This window comes from Sander lucioperca, chromosome 1, assembly GCF_008315115.2.
Source record: "Sander lucioperca isolate FBNREF2018 chromosome 1, SLUC_FBN_1.2, whole genome shotgun sequence".
Lineage (NCBI taxonomy): Eukaryota > Metazoa > Chordata > Actinopteri > Perciformes > Percidae > Sander > Sander lucioperca.
The window spans coordinates 15,235,399-15,258,688 of record NC_050173.1 but is presented as its reverse complement, the minus strand read 5'-3'; the positions used below and the strand labels follow the sequence as shown (position 1 = coordinate 15,258,688).

General features: G+C 40.0%; 2 protein-coding genes across 5 annotated transcripts in view; one reads left to right on the top strand and one right to left on the bottom strand.

The window, feature by feature from the left end:
- The window catches only part of LOC116055719 (NEDD4-like E3 ubiquitin-protein ligase WWP1), a 40,238-nt gene extending 25,924 nt beyond the window's left edge, over nt 1-14,314 (top strand). The window contains exons 8-25 of one of the 3 annotated variants that reach the window (XM_031307714.2): nt 1,207-1,388; nt 3,036-3,408; nt 3,790-3,885; nt 4,357-4,531; nt 6,095-6,149; nt 6,552-6,636; nt 8,275-8,403; nt 8,742-8,814; nt 8,935-9,033; nt 9,186-9,274; nt 9,527-9,686; nt 10,063-10,196; nt 11,367-11,507; nt 11,603-11,723; nt 11,992-12,096; nt 13,380-13,476; nt 13,601-13,673; nt 13,998-14,314. In XM_031307714.2, the coding sequence (XP_031163574.1) occupies nt 1,207-1,388; nt 3,036-3,408; nt 3,790-3,885; nt 4,357-4,531; nt 6,095-6,149; nt 6,552-6,636; nt 8,275-8,403; nt 8,742-8,814; nt 8,935-9,033; nt 9,186-9,274; nt 9,527-9,686; nt 10,063-10,196; nt 11,367-11,507; nt 11,603-11,723; nt 11,992-12,096; nt 13,380-13,476; nt 13,601-13,673; nt 13,998-14,097 (2,287 nt within the window). In that variant the 3' untranslated portion in view covers nt 14,098-14,314. Of the gene's footprint in view, nt 1-1,206; nt 1,389-2,984; nt 3,409-3,789; nt 3,886-4,356; nt 4,532-6,094; nt 6,150-6,551; nt 6,637-8,274; nt 8,404-8,741; nt 8,815-8,934; nt 9,034-9,185; nt 9,275-9,526; nt 9,687-10,062; nt 10,197-11,366; nt 11,508-11,602; nt 11,724-11,991; nt 12,097-13,379; nt 13,477-13,600; nt 13,674-13,997 lie in introns of all 3 variants that reach the window. The other 2 variants (XM_031307713.2, XM_031307712.2) reach the window with 2 other exon arrangements.
- A 2,429-nt stretch (nt 14,315-16,743) lies between these two features.
- Nucleotides 16,744-22,002, bottom strand: rmdn1 (regulator of microtubule dynamics 1). 2 transcript variants are annotated; one of them, XM_031307716.2, is made up of 10 exons: nt 21,756-22,002; nt 21,086-21,191; nt 20,768-20,852; nt 19,987-20,146; nt 19,667-19,756; nt 19,528-19,583; nt 18,412-18,499; nt 18,209-18,239; nt 17,899-18,032; nt 16,744-17,740 (listed from the first exon to the last, which is right to left on the bottom strand). In XM_031307716.2, exons 1-10 carry the CDS (start codon nt 21,882-21,884, stop codon nt 17,699-17,701), a joined length of 921 nt encoding a protein of 306 aa, XP_031163576.2. In that variant the 5' UTR covers nt 21,885-22,002; the 3' UTR covers nt 16,744-17,698. The 2 variants fall into 2 exon arrangements, with proteins under 2 accessions (XP_031163576.2, XP_031163575.2); XM_031307715.2 differs by having other exon boundaries at nt 21,765-22,002.
- Between the last annotated feature and the right edge of the window lie 1,288 nt (nt 22,003-23,290).

The window sequence follows — 23,290 nt, the reverse complement described above, 5'->3', positions numbered from 1 at the left end:
AATACGTCTCCATAGCAGCAGGCGGCGCTTCTCTGTATTGTTCCCCAGAAAATGAAAACCGGCCGCTGATAGGACGAACGCGTCACGTGGGTCTTTTTTCTCCGGAAATTCACAGCCAGACTGTCATGGCGGCTTGTTCAGAATACGATCTCATATTTTACTAAAATAGTTCACCGAAACGTGTTTCTGAAAACATTTTAAGCGAGAAATAGGCCATGCAGTTGCTGAATCTGTCTTCATTTCAGATCGACAAAGGTCAGTTTAAAAGATTTTCGTCAGATTTTGAGAGGCTTATCTGTCTCCGACTGAGCATGTCGGGTCGGCCAAAATGAAGGCCGACAGCTCCTCCGCCGGACGACGGCACGGAACACACCGAACAGACTCGAGGCACTGACGTGGCCAGACTGTCCAACGCCCGATTTATCGGGTTGGTGTGTCAGCGCCATTACTGTCACTAACCCCCACCCCCTCCCACAACCATCTTGTCGGTGATTGGCTGGAACGTGTTTGTTGTATTTTGGTACCTATCCTGTGCCTCTAGTGTTTGACGTTTACGACCCCTGTGTTGTCTCCCGAGACCGGGCTTTTTCACAGTGTATTCAGGGGACAGGCAGCTAATGGATCAAGGACAGATGCCTACGATTTGAGACAAAAATGAAATCGTACTGAAACCATGCAGGAACACATAGTGCACCTTTAAGTATAGTAAGAGCTTTAATGATTTGTGGACATGCTGAGTAGTAAAATCAACATTCATCTTAGTTGTCTGCACTTACAATATACTTACAGACTTTTTCTTTTTGGTTGCTTGCTTGCTGGTCTGATGGTTTTCTTATTGCTGACTGCCTACCCACCTCTTGCCTAGACAAAGCCTGGACTTAAGTCATATGGCTGATTTTGTATTGGTCTTAGTGTGGGCACGTCTGTGGCACCGTCTGAACTATGCCGGCTCACAAAAGGACCTCTTCAGCTAAGCCCATTACGTCACCACGCCATCCTATTATGTGCTGTCCTTACCCCTACAAAACAATAGTCTCAATGTCACAAGTCGGTCTTTTATCTGGCACCCGCACACAAACAATCAAAACTTGAGTTTTTTAATTCTTAGAATTAAGATCTATTTGTTTAATTAAGGAATTGTTGTGTACATCCCCAGATTCAGATTTGATAAAATAATTTTGAATTCCTTTGTGTTTTCTCTTAAAGCACAGTGAATTGTACAGACTTGGTCCCAAGGTCAAGTTCCTATTCGGTCTCCAATGGTGTGGATAGTCCGGTGCCATCCAGCTCCTGCAGCCCTGCCCTTGGTCATGTCGTCAATGGAGACGCCACACCCAACTCCACCCCAGTCCACCAACCCTCAGACAGTGACACAGAGAGTAGGACGGGTGAGCTTGATCTTTAGTTTGCATTTCACAATGTCTGAATTACAGTACCTTGGATGGTTTAAAATAGAATCCCAGATTTGTATGGTGTGTTTGTATGTGGTGGTCTGACCTTTTAAATGCTTTGTTGTGTCATTTACAACCTTAATCCCCTTTCAGTGGTAATGTCGTTGTATATGAATATGATTCACTTGAGAATTCAGTTTTTCCTGATTTTATTTGATAACCATATGCTAATGTGAAAGATGGACTAATGCAAACCATAATCAGAGCACCTCAGTTATACATGTGCGTATTTCCAGCAGGTATTCTGTTGCCTGGGCAGGGCTCAGGCCACTTTAAGTTTTACTTCTTCATTGTTCACTTCGTCCTAGTCTATATCCACAATGTTCCACTTCAGGGATTGCTCTCGTTCTGCCGGAAATTACGCTGGATGTCACTTTTTTCGGATGGCCGTTTTCGGATGTCCCGTTACCTTCTGCTTTCTTAATTTCTTAATTTTAAACTCTGGTTGATTTATGATGACTATGGTTAACTGCTCCTCAGATCTCTGCAGGGTAAATCCAGACAGCTAGCTAGACTATCTGTCCAATCTGAGTTTTCTGTTGCACGACTAAAACAACCTTTGAACGTACACGTTCCACCAAAACGAGTTCCCTTCCGAGGCTATTTTGCAGGGGCACCGTGGCTCCACTTGGCGCGTAGCACCGCCCAAGACGATTGTGATGCGTTTTTCTCCCATCCCGGAGTGCTGTGTGGACTCGCCATACCCTCCTCCGCAGCGCTGTGGAGGAGGGTCTGGCAATGCGAGACTAACTTCGTCCTAGTAAACAGTAGAGTATAACAGTAGATTTATTTTTATTAAGTGAGGCCTATAATCTCAGTTTCTTCCAGCTCCTCTGTAGAAAACTCCCTGGAGAGATAAACAGATTGAAAAGAAGGCAGAGTGTAGTATACTATGGAGAGCAGGCAGGGCACCAATAGCACATTAAGCCTAAGTTGATGAGACAATATCAATTATTTACATACATCTAAGTTAGGGCCACGCTAACAAAAACAACAAATGCTACCTAATCAAAAGAATTGCCATGATTTCCCTTATTTGTGGTGTCTATACTGCTAGAAAGTCACTCACTTTCACTTTGTTGTGGTATTGTTACTGTTGCATTTTTAAAAGGCAGCAAATAGCCTTACCTTAATATATCTATAGTGGTGGGTCCAAAATACTTTTACACATAACTTGTTAAATAGATTGGTGTTATAATATATTTGAGAATATTTATTTTTTTCCACACTTTTGAATGCACATTTCGAATTTCAATTAAAAAGTTAATGTTGAGTTAAGAACTTGATGGCTTAATTCCTTCTGTGAATGATATGTTTACATTCAGAGAGACACCTGCTGATTAGCCATTTGCTATTAGTTGATGCATTTATACAGTATGTATTTAGATTCCTAACTACCAGACTAATGGGCTCTTGTTGTCCAGTCAGCCATTTAAGGCAATTATTTTCCTGAAGTCATCGCTAACATCAAGTCATGGATGGATACAGTGTTGAGTCCATGCATGTTAATAGCCCCAATGTCTTTGTCTGCAGTCAATGGTGAGTCCTGTGATGCTGCTCTCAGGCCATCGTCTGCTACAACAGGTGATGTGCTGCCCCCTGCAGATGACCACGAGGACTGCAATCAAGACGCCGCCCTGCCAGACCCTGAAACAGCCCCAGATAGTGTATCTCAAACCCTGCCAACCTCCACACAGGTTCCATCCTCCTCTTCTGCTGCTAAGCCTATTGATGGCACTGCTGCTGATTCCTCCACATTCACCTCCCCAGCACAGGGAGCCCCCACCATCACAACCTCCTCATCATCGTCCTCTTCCCCCCCAGCAATGGGAGAAGCGAATGCTTCAGGAGGTGGCGGTGGTAGTAGCTGTAGTAGCAGTGCAACTGTAACTACAGATGAGGCCAAGCCCAGGCAGCAGGCCCCCAATGCTGGAGCCTCAGATCCTCTGCCACCAGGGTAAAAAACACCATCAGATGCATTTTCTGCATTCCCTAACTGTTGTTACATTCTTATTATTATTAGGTAGTATTACATTATGAGGCATTTACTGTATTTTAGTTGTTGTCTAACAACTTCAATAACATAAATATTAATATAGTAAAGCCTCCCAGTAAAGAAGCGGGTGCCACCTTATGGTGATATTTGAGCCAAAATCATTTGAATATCAAACACGCACAGACGCACGCACACTCATATTTAACAATAATGTAGCAAAATCTGTTGTACATTAACTGTCATTATATTTTTATCCGTCACTGTCCTTTTGCGCAACCTTCTGTAGCTTTTTGTTTGCATCCTGCTTATTTCCAGATTGTTGTTCATTGTTGTGTCTTTTAGGTGGGAGCAGAGGAAAGACCCGCATGGGAGAACTTATTATGTAGACCACAACACCAGAACTACGACCTGGGAAAGGCCACAGCCACTACCACCAGGGTGAGTGTCTCTCTCTTTCTGACTTTCTATCTCCGCCCCTTCTTAGACATGGAATCTGTAACTTTACCAGGTTCATCTGTCCGTTTTAGCAGTCTCTTTTTGGCTTTTATACATAAGTCTCCATTGTTCGAAATTCATTTTTTTGCACTTGTATTTAGTCTCTATAGATTAAGATATATTTAAGATTGGGATACTACATAATGAAGTGTTCTGATAGATGAATATAACCAATTTGCTGAATGAAAAGAGTCCCATGAAGCGGCGTGATATTTTTACTGTTGTCTTGTAACGCACTAACAAAGAAGTATTGTTTCTATGATATTTATTTTGAATAAAATTTCCTTTCAGATATCAATAACAAAATAAACCTTTATTTAAAACTTTGGACATTCCAGACTGGCTCATTCATTTGCTTACCAGCTTGCTTTATGTGTGTCTGTTTATGGTACTGTATCTCCTTTACTCTGCCAGATGGGAGCGCCGAGTGGATGACCGGGGCAGGATCTATTATGTGGACCACAACACCCGCACTACCACATGGCAGCGTCCCACTATGGAATCGGTCCGCAATTTTGAGCAGTGGCAGAGCCAGCGCAGCCAGCTGCAGGGAGCTATGCACCAGTTTAACCAGAGATACCTCTACTCTGTAAGACAATTTGCACCCCAACATTATTTTTTTTTTTACTGTTAATTCAGTTTGTCAACATTATTACTTTTCAGTTTTAGTTTAACTGTTGAAAAAACATTTCACGTACTAATAGTCAAGTAGCATGGACATACCCCTTTAAAAGAGAGGCCACACTAGTGCATGCAAAAAAACATTATGGCCAGTGTGTCCTCCATTTGTAAATTTGTGACATTTAGATTACTTCAGAATTACTTTAGAATATTAGTACATGGTCTTGTATCCTATGCATGTCACTTTTCCAAAGGCACTGAGGAAAGTCAACATGGACTGAAACATCTTTGCAATTACACTATGTACACCCTGGGAATTTGTACCTAATAAATAAACCCCTTAGTAAATTTGTAATTGCCACTATATAATTCCAATTTTTGTGACCACAGATGCATGCTTTCAATCTGCAAAACTCCAATCTTTAGATCTTACACTCAAAGAACCTGTATGTCACCTGACCACACTGGCTCTATCCAGCTTTTAGCTTTTATCAGCTCGTCACCTTTTTAAGTGTGCATTTAGCCCAAACCATTCCTCAGTACTTAGACAGTACTACAGAAGACATGTGGCTCTGTCTGAAACCGCCTTTAAAAAAACCTTTGAAAATAATTTAGTTTCTGGTAGTCTGTGATGTCAGGATCTCTTTGCCTTTTGACAACAGTGAAAGCCGAAATTACATTTATTGCTATACCTAACTCGAGCAAGTTTCAAGTCATTGTAAGTTGATTTTCATACTTTAGTGAAATGAACGAAAACCAGTGACTACATTAAAGGTGGTAAAAAGACATTCCAAAACACTACATACAGAAGACTTTGAAAATGATTAGCCTTATTGTAAAGTATTTTAAGAGTATATCAAAGGAAAGTAAACAGTTTTATTTTCTCACCCCAATGATGTTTTTTTCTCTCCTAATTGGCAAGGGTAAACAAGTCAATGTCAATCTTTTCATCATGATGAGCTTGATGAGAAATCAAAGCCCAGCTTTTGATGGTGGTTACAAATTATGTAACTTGAAACGTATGTCCTTTCCATTTTTTGCCTAATGAATCTCTTTCTCTGGGTGCAACCCCACTCACTCAATACACAGCTCAACTCATTTAGCCTAAAGGTGAGAACTTTACCTTGCCAGAATTTAAAATATTCACACCCTAGCCTCAGACCTAATCTGGTTATCTTGGTGAGGGTCCCTCTCCTAAATCTTTGATCTCAGCAGTGATGTCATCTTCACTGATGATGATGAGCTTACAACACAAATCAAAAACAGACAGCTGGGAAGTATTGAGCAGTAACCAGCCACAGAGGCCTTCTTGCCTTCACATTTGACACAGTTTTCATTTGGAATTTTTCTTATTATCCCAATGCTTGTAGAGTCTGTTTTTTCTCTTAGTTTATTTTTAATTTTTTTTAAATAAATATACATATTTGGAATATCTTTATTTTTATTTTTATTTTTATTTTTTTTTTTAAACCACATTTGTGTCTTCCTCGTTTTTTAAATGGATGTCTATGTGTGCATCCCTCGTTTTCAGGCATCCATGATGTCTGCTGAGAATGATCCTCTTGGCCCGCTGCCTCCTGGATGGGGTGAGTTCACATTCTTTCTTCTAAATACTGTACATATTTTCACTTGGTGACAGTATGTACTGTTTTTTAAATGGGAAAAAGATCTACATTGGCAAGTTTTGCTGATAAGAAAAGCACAATTGTATGTATCCATTGTATCAATTTACATTGAACCCATTTCTATGCCAAAATTGTTTTGTTGACGCCACAATTTTGACTCTCCTCTCAACCTTTAAATCCTTCCCTCTGCTGTCACTGCTCGCTGTTCACAAATATCACAAATTGCAGCTAGTGGAATAAGTCTGTGTTTATAGCATGAGTCAGCACTGATGATAATCTGACATGTGTTGCCACTTTGTGGGGCCTAGTGGCCATTCTGTCTATTAAGCTACAGATTCCTCTCTGCGTTTTCATCAACTTTAGAGAGGCGGGTGGACTCCAATGACAGAGTGTACTTTGTCAACCATAACACCAAGACAACACAGTGGGAAGACCCCCGAACCCAAGGGTGAGCGAAGGATCTTTTAAAGATTATATTTGTTAATATGAAAGGCCATCTAATAGTTACTGGGCTTTTCCTGTTCTGCGCCACATTCATCGCACAGTTCTCTCTGAGGTTTAACAGTGATTTTACTGGCCTTGTTTGCAGTCACTGAAACTGGTGTGCTAAAATAGAATATTTCTTTCTTAGAACAGTGTTCACCAGTTCTACAGTATTTTTACTAATACCTTTTATAGTTGGGCTCCCCCAGAAAGGGTTCGAATTATATTCTGTATTTACTGTCTATTGGCTATAGTCTATTTTCTTTAAATGTCGTAGTATTTACTCAGACAGAAATACTCGATTCATAAAGACTCTTTGCCCCTCACTTGGGGATATAAAAGCTTAAAAAGAACATTGGCATAACTCTAAAATCAATCTATAATTGTACTAAGTTGTTGAATAAATGTTTAGCGAAGAAAATCCTGAGGCAGCAACTGTGGTATAGTGAGTTCATTGAATGTGTGCTGGAGGAGAGGAAACATCTGCTTGTCTGACATGGTTTCAATGAAGCCAAGATTAGTAATTAAAGTTATTATATCAAAACAGCCCCCCCTATCCATTATCCAGGTCCCTAACCACCCCCCCATCAAATAAGATGTAGGCTAATTGCCCCGAATATTAATGATTATGCCCTAATATTAGGCCTACTATTGTTGTTACTATTGTTATAAAAAATTATTTAAAAAATCATATCATTGAATGGCAAACAACAGATTTATTAGTTTCCCAGGGATCAAAAAAGCCATCTGAATAAAAATTATATTTACAGGTGTTTAAAAAAAATGTGACATTCAGTTTAAATTGGGTAACAACAGCCAGTCAGAACAACTAGATATGTAACATTCAAACTTTAATTAGGTATTACAAACACTAACAGTAGCCAATCAGAAACAGCTAGCAATTTAGCAATCAAATCTATTTTTCATTCAAATCTAAATCTATAATCAAATTGTTCCAACGGAAAACAAGTTTGCACTTAGGGCTGGGCGATATGGAGAAAATCAAATATCACGATATTTTTGACCAAGTACCGCGATATCGATACCGCAACGATATTGTAGTGTTGACTATCGGTGCTTTCACAAAATATTTACACAATGAGATTTTTGATAAATAATCATCAGTAATGTGGATATAATGACTAAGTGGGTAAAGGCAAATAATAGAACAGTTACAACAGTCTGGTAAGTCCAGAAAATTACATAACTATACTGTAATGCAGCCTTTAAAACCAGGAAAAGACCACACTTATGCCATATTACGATATCCAAAATCTAGGACGATATCTAGTCTCATATCACGATATCGATATAATATCGATATATTTCCCAGCTCTACTGGCACATATCGAGGGGTAAAAGCAGAAGGATTTACTTTACTTTCAATAAGTTTGCAACCTTTGAAAGTTATAGTAGTTTTGTGTCAACTGTCGCTGGCCTGCCTAGATTTCACCAAAGTCATAGTTTGACAAAAACAAGTTAATAAACTAGTATAGGGCTAAAGTCTTTTGTAATGTTTTTGATTTTAAGACTTGAACTTGGACATAGTTTCCATTTTCCACATGCTTCGGTCCATGTAAATAATTGGTCTGTGTGTGTGCAGGCTACAGAATGAGGACCCTCTTCCTGAAGGTTGGGAGATCCGATACACAAGGGAAGGGGTTCGATACTTTGTGGATCACAACACCCGAACAACCACTTTCAGCGACCCCCGCACTGGAAAGTCCTCTGTGTAAGAATGCATTTTTTAAATACAATTTATTTACATGTGTTCTACATTACATAACGTGTTAGAGAAAGCCATGCTAGAAGCTGTGTTTTGCCAGTAGCCTGAAGCGCTGCAGCTATGGGAGCTTGTGCATAGTTTAAGAGAACATGTTAACTGGGACCAGATGGAGTCATGTTTTGCTTTAATTTTGTACATACTGCTTAAGTAAGTTAAAGAAAATATACATTGTTCCCACTGGTATTTAATTTCAAGGGTTCTATGTTACGCGTTATATGATACTATTAAACAATTAGCCAACCTACGGGAACGCTGTGATGAATGAATCTTTTTGTTTCCCTTAGCACCAAAGGCCCTCAGATTGCTTATGAGCGCAGCTTTCGATGGAAGCTTGCCCATTTTCGCTACTTGTGCCAGGTATGTGTTTTTTCTCTCTTATGCAATCACTCAATAATTTCTTGCTTTTGGTCATTCTTCTTCATTTTATTCCCCCCTTCCCCACTAAATGCATTCATGTTTTTTCCTGTCTTTGCTCAGTCCAATGCTCTCCCTAGCCATGTGAAGATCACCGTCTCCAGACAGACGTTGTTTGAAGACTCTTTCCAGCAAGTAAGAGGGTTCTTCAACCACTGTCTGGTTCAAGTGCAGAAATGCATCACAGCCTACGTGCATTATTTATTTTAAAGTTTGCATATGCTATACATTCAAACATTTCTGCCAACTGTGCATTTGTCATTTGCTGATGTTGTATTTTAGCTGATCTTCTGTGTGTTTTCTCTGTTTATTAGATTATGGCCCTGAAGCCTTACGACTTGAGGAGGAGACTCTATGTTATCTTCAGAGGCGAGGAGGGTCTAGACTATGGTGGATTAGCCCGGTAATAAAGACAATAAAAATTGTATAATGTTATGTCATATATAATGGGTTTTTTTTTGGCTCAAACTAGCTTTTTGCAAAACGTAAGCAGTAATGATTATGTGCAACTCTTGTCTCCACCCTCTCTCTTCTCTCATTTTCCATCCATTCCTCCTCTCATTTCCATCCCCATTTCTATTCTAATTCATCCGCCCCACATACACTCATCCTCTCTCCTTGATTCTGTTTTTTTGTCCTACACCTCACTTTGCAGAGAGTGGTTCTTCTTGTTGTCCCATGAAGTGCTGAACCCCATGTACTGTCTGTTTGAGTATGCCGGAAAGAGCAACTACTGTCTGCAGATCAATCCGGCCTCCGCTATCAACCCGGACCACCTCTCCTACTTCTGCTTCATAGGCCGCTTCATTGCAATGGCAAGTTCACATGCTGCCCACACACATGCAAACAATCCTGGTAACAGTTACACCTATGCAAACATATGGAAAACAAGCTGACATTTTTTTCAGATAAGATAGAACTTTTATAACCAAACATTAATTAATAAAACTTGTCCAAACAAAAACAGTTGAGGTTTATTTTGTTACAAACTGAAATGTACTTTGACACTGTGCACAATCTGTATGTGTTCATATTTGTTCAGATTGTCAAAGTTGAAATACATCGCACAACTCTTCTCCTTATACATAATACATAAATCTGTCATGTGATCGATATATCACCATAGATATCGTATTTTCAGATTGACCAGCACAGTGAAATAAAGTTCTCTCTATTTAAATCTTGCCACAGGCACTTTTCCACGGCAAGTTCATCGACACAGGCTTCTCTCTGCCTTTCTACAAACGCATGCTGAACAAGAAGCTAATACTCAAAGACCTGGAGTCCATCGACCCGGAGTTCTACAACTCACTTATATGGATCAGGTAATTTGTTTCTTCAGTCTACACAGCCTTCAGATTGTATATGTGTATTCTTCTGACCGTAGAGAGCATGGCACGGAAATGAACATGCGCATATGCTAATTTTAATGATCACGTTACAGTCGAACATTTAAGAGTGAAAGCCAGTTTTTTATTGTTGCTTTGACAACTCTTAATATCACAGCACTTTAGTCTGAGTGGAACCTTTGATTAAAGGGCCACTATGTGCATTCTTAAATAAATCATTTAGTGACTTTCTTCTTTGCTAGGATAAGCTCCCAAGGTCCCTTGACCTCACTCTTGTGTGAGTGCAATATTGATTCAATTTATTTAGACAGATATACTGTTTTTATTGAACTCTGTAGGGGGCCAAACTAGCACACAGAGATCAAGGTTGGTCTCAGGCCATTCCACTTGCAGTTTCACCTAATACTTAGTACCACCTAGGGCTGACTGGTATGGCCTAAAATTTATTATATATAAAAAAAAATACAACAAACTCACAGGTGAGCCCCGTCTCTGTGCGTAATGTAGAGTTTTTCCTGCATGCCTCTACGATGTGCAGACAGCTAATCACCAGCATTATTAGCTCTTGGTAGAAGCACGCTGCATGCTTATTGGCTCACTGACGCTGATGAGATTTGATGAGAGTCCTAGGTATTGGAATTTGCTATTGAATGACGAGGCATTTTTGGATACTCGATACTATGGAGGCAATTTGGTCTAAAAAGTATCAAAGTTCAGTACCCAGCTCTACTTCTAACACTAAGTAAATATCAAGTGTAATAAGTTTCAGTTAAAGTGTTTGGAGTGAGGACTGTGGCACAAGAAAACGGAACCTCAACCACGAAAACGTTTGTACCACAGAGATATAGAAATCCAACAGACTACACATACGTACAAGAGGCAATTTAAAAGTACTATCACACAGAGGGAGAAGAGAACAGATGTTACGTGGGGATGAAGCAGTTATTTGCAGACTCCACAAGATGCAAGAACAGTTTTGAATAAGAAGGCACAAACACTGGAGACTTGGCCAGGGTCAGATTTTACGCTTATGGATGGAAACTCGGATATGTTGGACATATTTATTTATTTAATTTATTTTTGCATATAATGAGCTGTTCACCCTTGATTATGCTGTGGCAGCAACACAATCTCATCTCTCCTCAGGGACAACAACATTGAAGAGTGTGGTCTGGAGATGTACTTCTCAGTGGACATGGAGATCCTGGGAAAGATCACTTCTCATGACCTCAAACCTGATGGCGTCAATGTTCTAGTTACTGAGGAGAACAAGGAGGAATATATCGGGTTCAGTATAACCACTGTTTTATCATTAACAGCAACTATGTCTGACGTCAGGATATCATTTGAAGTGAATCCTTTTTTTGTTGTCCTGCTTGCAGTCTAATGGCAGAGTGGAGGTTCTCCCGCGGGGTGGAAGGTCAGACCAAAGCTTTCCTGGACGGCTTCAACGAGGTGGTCCCACTTCAGTGGCTCCAGTACTTTGATGAAAAGGAGCTCGAGGTGAGCAGCATAACCTGATGCTGGTAATGCAGTAACAAGCCCTGTTCTATTTGGTGACGTTAATGACCTGTGGTGTCATATTTTTGGTGTGTTTGTTTTAATCCCAATAGCCTACCCCACTCCACAGAGCTTTCAACCCATTAGTCATTATAAATTAAGATGAAATACTGTGGTTGTTTGTAGAACTCGCTTCTTGCGGGAGAATTCTTTCTACGTCCGTTTATTTGCTTTGTGTTCTACATGTCATTTGTGTACTTGTTTGACCCAGGTGATGCTGTGTGGCATGCAGGAAGTAGATCTTCAAGACTGGCAGAGGAACACCGTGTACCGTCACTACACAAGGAACAGCAAACAGATCATCTGGTTCTGGCAGGTACGGTCATACATACACTTGGGAAGTCAGGAAATTTTCCCTCTGGTTAAAACCCTTGTTTTCGACATTTTTGATGCCTTTTTTTCACGGTTTGTTTTTGCTTTTTCCAACGTTTTAAATTGTTACATTTTTCAGCGCTTATTTCTGCGTCCCATATTTTCTGATATAAAACAAAAATTGAAAACGGGTTAATTTGACCCAAAGTCAACACAAGGGTTTAATAAAGTTGGCACAACACCAGTGTTACCGATTACACCAGGCATTTTAATAGAAAAGATATTCTTAGATTGGGTTTACATCCGAAATATAGCCAAATAGGTGCTTTTGCTTTTGGCTTTGATACCAAATCTGTTTGCTGCGACTCTGTTACTGCTGCCGTACAGAGCAGACCCTTTTAGTTTCTAATCTTACTGTGTGCAGTTGTCCTGTGCACGGCTTCATATCACACTGGGAGCGTTTCAGAAGTGTAGCGTTTTGCAAAATGAACTAAATGGGTTTTATTTCTTTTTTTTTGTTGGTGCTTTGGGGCCTTTTATAAAATAGGATAGCTGAAGAAAGGAAAGGGGGGAGGGAGGGTGGCTGACACGCAGCAAAGACTCGAACCTGGGCTGCTGCGGGAAGGACTGAGCCTCACGCACGCTCAACCAGTTGAGCTACCCCATGGGTTTTATTTCTATAAAAAAAGAAAAAGAAGCAAAACGACGAGGGAGGGCCCGAGGGAGGGACGGCGGTGGTCAAGTAATGTAATCGTGTATGCCTGAACACCATGTCACCCCTATTTTCCACCTGGTGCGTGCGTCTGCGCTGAGTTCCGGAGGCGCCGCGACCCCCCTCGAGTAATCGCTACCATTCAAGTCAATGCTTGATATTCCACCAGCCGCGTCACGGCGCGTCCTAGAAGTGTGTGTGAAGCAACTCTCCGCTCCGCTAAAGATACGCGGCAGGTAAAAGTGATTATAGTGTGATTTTTGCAAGGATCTGTACCAAACAAAGATGTTTTCTGTAGTCTGTAGGATAGGATTTGTAGGCCGGGACGTCTCTGCAGCACCACAATACTTCATTCAGAATGGTTTGACACATATTTTGCCTTCAACAAATATTGCGCCGCCCCTGCGATTTGAATATTGCACTAGCGAGCCGCGGGCCGTCCGTGATCCAGCGAGACTATCAAGTCAGTTTACCAAAAGACACCCCCAAATATCGTTTATGTCTCCTTTACAACACCACGGACAACGAGAGATTCATCTTGGTGTGTGTGTGTGCGTGTGTGTCCTCCCCTGCAGCTGGTGAAAGAAGTGGACAACGAAGTGCGACTGCGGCTCATGCAGTTTGTCACTGGAACCTGCAGGCTTCCTCTGGGCGGCTTCGCTGAACTCATGGGTCAGTGACAGACAGACACACGAAGAGCGACACGTTCACGGCATAATCATTCAGACCCTAAGAGCTGCAGATGCATACTATTTTCTGTTAGTGTTCTCACCCGTCACCTTCTTTTGCCTTGCAGGAAGTAACGGGCCCCAGAAGTTCTGCATTGAGAAGGTGGGGAAGGACACATGGCTTCCTCGGAGCCACACTTGGTGAGTATTTATGGGATTCTTTCCTCCCTCACAGAGTTTTGCCCAGAATTAAGGTTATTCCAGTATATTATTCACAGGGATTTACTGTGATGGACTCTGACTTGGGCGCGATGTGTTACACTGGACTCTTAGTGACTTATTGCAATCATTGACACTGGTTCATGAAGTTTGGCAGAAATGTTCATCATAGCAGCCGCAATTTACTTAGAAAGCTGTTCATATCCCTACGGGAATATGTAATCAGTATGGGAACACTGTTTATAACCAATTTGTGTTGTTTTAAGCATCTGACCCTTGATATTTCGTCCACACTCTGTCTTTCAGTTTCAACCGTCTTGACTTGCCTCCTTACAAGAGCTTCGAACAGCTAAAAGAGAAGCTGCTCTTTGCCATCGAGGAAACCGAAGGATTTGGCCAAGAATGAAGGGAGGAGTCCTCGTATTTCTCTCCCTCCCCAAGTAAAACAAACTAAAAAAGAATTGCACAAGATAACCACCAATGTATATAAGCTATTTTGTCATTTAAAACCAAATCTTAATTTGCAGCATCATTTTTGCCGCAATCCTGTTCTCCAGCCCTTAAATATTATATGATACCCCATCATGAAATATGCAAGCATTTCAGCATTTTTGCTCCTGTTTGAAAACAGAACTCATGGATATTTTTTTTAATTTCCTCCCCACTGCTGTCTGGCATTTTAAAAGAGACAAAGTGTTTTTGAGAGGATTTTATAGTTGATGCGCAATCTTCTTTTAAAGCTCTAGTTCTATAGGGCTTCTAAATAGCGAGAGTAGTATTGGGGTCTGGTGCCTGATACCACCCCCCCCCCCCAAATGGACCCATATTAATTGTTGCAGTTTTTGCGTGCTTGCATGGCTGCCTCTGAAGATAAGAAGACTGCTGTGACCACCCGCTACCACCACCTACACACACACACACACACACACACATTTTAGCATGGACACTCTGTCTCTTAATGAGCTTTTTTACCATTATCAAAAAGGCAGAGTGTTCAGGATGGACTGATATGAAGCAGAGGATAACCCTCTCATACAACCCCTCAATGAGATTCCAGAGGATAATCGGATCCTCTCTTGGATAAAGACACACGTTAAGAAAAAAGAAGAAGTTTGTGGAGAAAGGCTACTATATCAAAAGAAATATGGGGACTGTTGGAAAATATTCTAAATCAAAGTAAAAGTGAGGTGTGTGTGTGTGTGTGTGTGTGTGTGGGTGGGTGGCAGCAGTGGGGCCCGTGGTTTATAGTTGTCGTTTAAGCCATGGACACTGGACATATCCCAGGCCACCTGCTTCAGTTGGCAAGTAAGATCCACACCAGGATCACACACTCACAGTTTTCATTGAAAGATTGAGCTGTTTGGAAAGTTGTCACATCAAAAGAGACAAAAGACAGACTACGTCTCAGTGGGTTGTGTGTGTGCTTGGCTGATTTCTCTTTTGCCTCTTTTTGATTTGTGATCTCGGACCGTAAAGTGTCTCCACTCCCATGAAGTCACTGTGGTTTACAGAGCGACAGACATGATTATGCTTATATGATAACATGAAAAAATCAAATGTACTTCTCAGTTATAGGTATCACAATAGACAAATACCCATACAGTGCATAACACTGACATGTTAATCATAAATTTAAAGACAGCATATATTTGGCCATCTTGTGTTGTACTAAGGTCCAAAGGACATCTGATTCATGTGAATGTACATTTGAACATGTACTGAAAGAAGCTGTTCTCAGCTTAACTTGTTGCCAACCATTAAACTAAGTTACAACTGAAGCCAATGCTGCATAGAAATCTTAGCATTGTTGCAAAAATATCATTACCATTGCACTAATTGTCTTTCAAAGTTCCATGGTTCTTTCAGTTTTGGTCAGTGGTCATAAAGGAGATTATGGACAAAAAAATATATATAAAATGTCATGTCTTGAATGACTTGAAAGCAACATACACAAATATTGCATGCAGGCAGCACACAGCGGAAACTGGCCAAGTAAAATAAATTTTCTGAAAGTATTAACTGGGTCATAAATTTGCACGGTATTGTTAGAAAACAATAATTCTGTTGCGTAGTCGCCATAGTGCTGAAAATGCAGTGATTTATAAGACACTAAAGTGCCACAGACCAAATAATAAGTGGAAACCTTCCACGGCGCAACTCCTCGGCGGCCCAAGGCCTGTTTGGAGCCTGACGCAGCATTGCAGTGCTACATGTTGTGTGTTTTTGTTTTTGCACCCCCACTTTCCCCTCGTCATTTCTTTCCTTTTAATGCTTCAGGGGACATGTCCTTTGTTTTTCCACGATGTCGCGTCTAACTCCATTGTCTCTAAACTATGGTGCGTATTCTTTCAGTCAGTGGTCTAAACGCAGCTATGGCAGTGGCAGGCCATTCTCCTTGTTTTTCTCTAGCCTTGTGTTTTTTTTTCAGACCACTGCAAACAGCAGCAAGCTGCTTTAGACTTTTTCTAGGAGTAGCTTGCGATTACTCAAGTTATCAGTCATGTATATAACATGTATTCAGCTGGAAGGAGGGACGACAGTATGAAGAAAAACCATTTACTGTAGCAAAAGGAGCCGACTTTTAAAGAGAGGTCAAATCTGCATAACTTTGTGCTTCCTTTTGAGCAGAAACCTGTAATCAAAGAAAATCAACTGTGTATGTGAATATTCATTGTATAAAGATAATGAAAGTAAATAAAGTACTTAAATATTATAATTAATTACACAGAGCCGCCGCTCCGTTGATTGAAATCTGTGATGCCTTTTGTTCTTATCAGAAATAGATGGGACGTTTCAGGTTGCCTTCAGTGTAGCCAGTAACACGAATATCATCTGGACAGGTGTGTTCTCTCAATGCAAAGCTGATTCATGATACTGTACGTCATTTCAGTACATGATAATGCAGCAGGGACATTATTTTTGTACTGACTGCAGTTTAGGCCATCTGAAACGCATCCACACTGTAACATATCGCGTGTAGATACACACTGTAAACACCAACTACACTGTACAGAATGCCCCTTTACTGGAGACGATGTGTATAGAAGATTCATTTTTTTATCTGCTTTGACCCATTTTAATGAAGAGAGATGGATTTATGAGATACAAATAAAACAAAAAGTGAATAAACCCCGCCCCCCCTCCATGACCATGCTTTCTTTCTTTTCTTTTTTTGTTGAGTCATAATCGGGGGATGAGAGGCCTTCTGCTCAGCTTTCACAACAAAACTGTTGGCAATTGTTTTCTGTTCTGAAATTTAAAAATACAAAACGTGTTCTTGGTTTATCCTTTGTTTTGATTGGATCTTGCCTGTGGAAAAAAAAACATTTAATAAATGTATATCTGACCATGTTTACAGCTGGTTGAGTTTACTTTTAGTTCAGTCAGTATGACATGATCAGCGTCTCATGAAACTGGCTCAGTTCACCTTATGCTGCTGAGGAAAACAGCATTCATAGTTAAGCTGAAGATGCATTTGTGGCCAAGATGTATTTTATTATTTTTGATCTGGGAAAAAAAAAATAATAATATATAAGCAGATACATTTTGGTAATGAAATTGGTTACATTTTTTGGAGTCAAACTAAGTTTAAAATACTTTTTCCAAAAGTATAATATCTGTTGTATGCTTCACCGTCCCACATTTCTCTTGACTGTGTTTCCTCCATCAGAACACAAATCTGAATTAAAAAAAAAAAGGGACAAAATTCACATTTTCAAACATTTAGCCCAGCATTTAGCCCCCCTAACCTAGATGTCAGTGGAAGAGGAATTCAGGCATGAATCAATACAGAGATGTAGATCCTGTCCACTACTGCAATATCAAATGCTGCATGGTATAGTTTTAATTGAACTAAAAGCTGAATGATTACAAATACTGTGGTTCTATTGTATTAATAATTACAGAAATGACAGAATCAAGATTTTAAAACAGAGCATTCTTTTGCAATTTTTAAGAGTCCAAAGGTCCCTAAAGGCATCATCTTCCAGTCAGTGGTAATAACAGCTTCATCCTAGTTTCTTCAAGAGGTCAACAGCCTCTTTATGGACCTGCAAAGGAACAAATCTACTGTAAACCAACTGAGGATGTTCACATCAGCACGTATGATTCATGCATCAAGATTCCTGAAGTTAAAACTATAATACATCTGGGTCAAATAGACATTAAAACACAATTAATCAAAGGCTAGTAGTCTTAGTTGATGTACCTCTTTGTCTTCCAGTGTGTGAGCGGGGTACTCTTTTGCTTTGGTTAGATAGAGCAGTGCTTTCTGTTTGTCTTTCATGCCCAGGTAGGTTTTCCCGAGCATTAGCAGGTTTTTACTATAGAAGTTTGGATCAACTGAGAAAAAAAAAACAAAAAAAACAGAAATGTATGTTAGTTGTATGCATTTTTAACCATTTAAAGAAATCCTGTACAAGCACAGTGCGGTCTTGATCTAAGGATCTGAGCTGCAGCCAACAAGAGCAATATTTCAGTAAATGTCTCAGTGACTTTATGAGTATGCTGTGTTTTACCTTCCTCAGCTTTCAAAAAGAATTCCAAAGCCTGAAAAGGGGCAGAAAAACATGAATTCATCCAAATGTGTTAAAATGTTTATCTCTCCAAGCCCAAACCAAAAAGTAACAATGAACTGGTCATTACAGCCTGAAGCGGTTTGAACAGTCAGCCATTGTGCAGTTAGTAACAAAACACAAGGACAGAGACAGAGCGTCCTCACCTCCTCATATGTGGACGTAGGTGGTGATGAAAAAATGACAGCCGCCACCTTGCGTTGATACCAAGGCAGCTCAGCAAAGGCAAAGCACCTAAGAGGGAGAAGACATACAGATAATAAAGCCTTAGTGAATTAAAGCTCTAATGATATAACGTAGAATTATTTGGTGCAATAGCTACATCTTGGACAAAAGGTCTGAGATTGCAACTGCAGTCTGCTGACCCTGTTAACCTCTAGTGGCGAACAAGGTGAAAGATTTGCATCTTTAAAGTGCTCCTATTATGCTTTTTGGCTTTTTTCCCTTTATTGTGTTATATATCTTTTTTGTGCATGTTATAGGTTTACAAAGTGAAAAAGCCCAAAGTCCACCCCAAAGGGACTTACCATCTCCACCAGAAAACACTGTTCACAAACTGCTCCAAACAGCTCTATTGTAGTCCAGCCTTTACTTCCGGGACAAATGCATTTTGCGTCATTTTGCGTCTTTGTAACACACGTTATAATGCTAGCCTAGCTGCTAGCATGGCACTCCCTCATGCTCTGCAACTGACTAGCTAGCAGTCCTTACCTAGCTACTGAGCATGTGCGACTCCCAACAAAGATAGAACAGAAGTGAGATGTCTCACTCTGTAGCTAAAACAGAGAGCTCAACACACAGGGTGAAAAGAGGAGCTGCAGCAACAGTGCAGTACAACAAAATTATGGTGTTTTTTGAAAATTAAACCATGTAAACCTATTCTGATATAACCTCTAAATACAATTATGAACCTGAAAATTAGCATAATATGAGGTATTTAAGTCTCATGCACACACAGTTTCTTTTCATCTGGTTTACACCCCATTCTGTTTGCATTCTTTGGGCCTGAAAACGTGACAACTGCATTATGTTTGTTTTTCACACTCGCCACTGCCACCGTTTCTACAACAACAACTTACTGCCAAACTGCCACAGCCAACTTCCTTTTCCTTTAGCCTCTGCCGTCTTGGAAGACTGAGTTTACAAGTGTAAAAGACTTGGTTAGTCCAAGCTTGTATCCATGTTTGACTTGATGTAGCAGCTGTATTATAAAAAAAAAAAAAAAAAAAAAAAATAAAAACTCATACCCATGGTTTACTCACCAGTAACCCAAAATATGTAACGAAGTGGCATCTTTGGGATTGAGCTCGATGGCTTTCTGGGAAAAAGAAACATGTTTCACTTCAGAATATAGAACTGTCACACAATGATAATATAACATTGACCCAAATGTCCTCTCACCTCTAAATGTTCCCTGATGATGTATGAATTTCCAATTTTCACCTTGACCCCCTCATATTCCCCGACATCACTGAGACATACTGCATACCACTGTTAGGAGAGAAAGAGTGACGACAGTTTGGTCCAATCAGACCTTAATGTCTTTTTAAAGCTCTTTTAAAAAAGGAACTGTCCTGTGTCATGTAACGTTTTGATGAACTTAGCAACAATCCTGCAGGTGCAAATGCAAAATGCAAAAGAGTTAGTTAGTTGGACTGTGATGATTAAAGCCCTGATGGAAGTGAATCAGTAGTGCCTTCTCAGTGAAACCAGCGGCTTACTTTGTGTGCTGCGAAACACTTCTCATCCTTCTCCAGGGCCTTCTTTGCATATTCAAAGCCCTCGAACACCAGCTGCTTTTTCCGTCCGTCCTCCATGTTGGGCAGTTCGGACAGGCCACGAGACGCCCGGGCCAGCCTCCACAGGAACTCTGCATCATCACTGGATGGACGGAAACAAAATCACAACTTAGACTCACAATGTGTATACAATTAGAGATGTACCGATACCAGTATCGGTATCGGCTTCGATACTGCTTAAAACGCTGGTATCAGTATCGGGAAGTACTGGAGTTTATGCACCGATCCGATACCACGTAATAAAGCCCTAAAGAAAATCTACGTAAAGTTTATTTAGGTTGTTTTTCCGTTATAACTGACTGTCAAACTGCATAATAAAAGAAAGTTCTGGGGCATTCATTGTTCATGTTTCACAAAGAGTTTAACCTGAGCCAGACTGACAACAAAGATAGAAATAATATCACATCCATACAGGGATAGTAGTATACAAGTTCAAGTATCGGAATCGGTATCGGGAAGCAAAAAATGGTATCGGACCATCTCTAAATACAATGTTAAACTTCGGTGCTCTCTGATGATTTATTGTATTACAAAAAGACACTGAGGCAGAGAGTAATGCACTCAAAAACATATCCAATAAATAATACAATGCACCAAAACATGGTTCATTCCAACAACTTGTAGTGAGAACAGAATAAATAGAGAAAATATGAAAAGAGAGAACAGAGAAGAGCTGGTTATGGTGATTGAACGCTCTCCTTGCCTGTCCTTGTACTGCAGCAGCAGCTGGTAAAGCTTCTCTGTCTCAGCACAGCTGTACAGGTAGTCAGCCTGCTCCAAAACCTCCTCTGCACAGACACAAAACACAGCAGCAAATTCAGCCAAAGATGGTCTTACGTCCTAATTCACTAGACTAAACCTCAACTCTGTTTCTGTTTTTCCACGCTGTCCAAAAAAGTTCTCATTGAAAAAACTCAAGTATATTTATTAATGACATGTTGATTAGGATTGTGGCATTCTACACCTAATTCCTGGAAACGCAAACATGTTTGCCTAAATCTGTATTTGAATTGCCTACTACCTTTTTCTAAAGCGTGGACCACAGCTGAACTCTGCACTCTGAGGTAAGCTGCATGACCCAGACAGGATAGTGTGGGGAACCCCAGGAGGAATGCAGCTCCTCCAGTCTGTACACAAGAAAGGAAGTGACATAAAGACACAAAGGGAAACCTATGCAGGAACTACTTCAGATATAGAGACAAAAAAGACACGCAAAAAAAATAGGACTTAAATAAAAGAGATTTCTGACTCATGGCTATTATTTACAATGACCAGTATCAGTTGACCCAAGGTAACCTGACACTACCTGAGAAGCAGTAACGTTAGGTGGCACCAGGTCACTGCACTCACCCGTTGTACTGCAGTGTAGAGTTTGAATTTGACTATTATCAGTTAAACTTAGGTATGTTAAATGTCTTAACGCATACACAATCTTCCTTATATATCCGTTATGCTAAATCTTACCCATGGACAGCGATGACAGATCCTGATACAAAGGGCTAAGCAGCTCTCTGGCAGTAGGCTACTAAGTCGCCACTGCCCTTTTACCTACATTTGCATATAAGCGATCGCTTTTACAATGGCACCATTTTCTTCCAAAACATAAATTCATACATTTGCGCATCTGTATTAGATAAAAGTGAAGGATTCTAACAGTTTCATGCAGAGGATAACAGCATAGTTATAATTACAGTCAGAGCGGTGACAGCTCTTAACGTTGTCCAGTGGTACCGGTTTGTCCCTCTGATTCTGATGCCTTTTGCACCAGACGCCGACAGTAAAGTCCTGCTCACACATCTCCTGAGAATTACTCCAGCCATTTGTGTCAAAGCCCAAACGCACAATGACCGGGAACTTTAGACGGCATCGCAAATTTAAAGAGGCTGGTCCGCAAATACAAACAGGAAACATTCAAGAGCACGGCAAATAATATGGATGAGTCCGAGGTCCACCGTGGTAAAGTCGGTTTTATATTGGACATTGGATATTCGACACATTCGAAAAATCTATTATGCGGCTTGCCCTTTTGACCTATTCATGTCAATATACTTCTGATGAACTCAGCTAACCCCCCTACACATAACACAAAGCTTTTATTTTCAAAATAAACATCCTTTGATTTTTTAAATATTTTTTAATGTAAAGAATTGCTATACATCTATTATGCGGCCTGACCTTTTGACCGATTCATGTCAAACCACTGTTGGTGAACTCAGCTAACTCCCCTACACATAATACAAAGCTTCTTTTCTCAAAAAAACATCCTTTGGTTTTTTAAAATATTTTTTTATTATTTTATTTTATCTTTGTAGACCCAATTTGACTCGTGCAGAAGATGGTTCCAAGATCTCTGCACTCCAGCAACCGGACCAGATCGGTCCGTGTACGTTTTGATAGTTTGTTTTTTCGTTTGAACCACAAAACAAAATAAGGAGAAACCACCTGTTTTTCGTTTGTAGTTTCAAACCAAAAACAAAGAAACGGTAAAAAAAAAAAAAAGAGCCGTTCTCCCGTTTTTGGTTTCTGAATCCAAAAACGAAAAACGACTAAACCAAATTCAAATAACGGTCCGATTTTTTTTTTTTTAATTCCTTTTTTAATTTCTCCGTTTGAATATCTACATTAAAGGAAAGACAAGTTGGCCAAGTGACCCGGAAGTAATAGTAAATATGGCCTATAAAAATAAAAGCCAAGCTGTTAGAACGATCATAATATGCAGCACTAACTTTATACCAGAGTAACGTTAGAAGAAAAAAATCAATCAATAAATAAATAGGCTTATATAAACCTGGACCGGAAGAAATCTGTTAGCAACAGTAGTTTATTACAGTGATTTAATATGTGCCTATCCACGTATACATCACCAGTCACGTTTAATGAGCGCATTGTTTGGTTCAATCCAGTTGGTAATAGTTAACCTAATAACTTATTGTGTGTGCAGAGTTGTTACTGTTAGCACTATATTATATAATTAAATGAATATTTAATGTGGTTTCCACCGTAATGTTCCCCCTTTCTACCAGCAGGTGGCAGTATTTAAATGACTGACTGTATGGTGTCTTTGGTAACTGTTTTAAATCAAGATTACTGATACAGATGTATTTATTGTTGTTCATTTCATTTGGTTTTTGATTTTGATTTTATTTAAAATCAAATTAATGTTAATCAGTGGAGCAGTGCTGAGGATGAACTAGAGTTTAAGAGTCTGATAGCTTGGGGGAAAAAG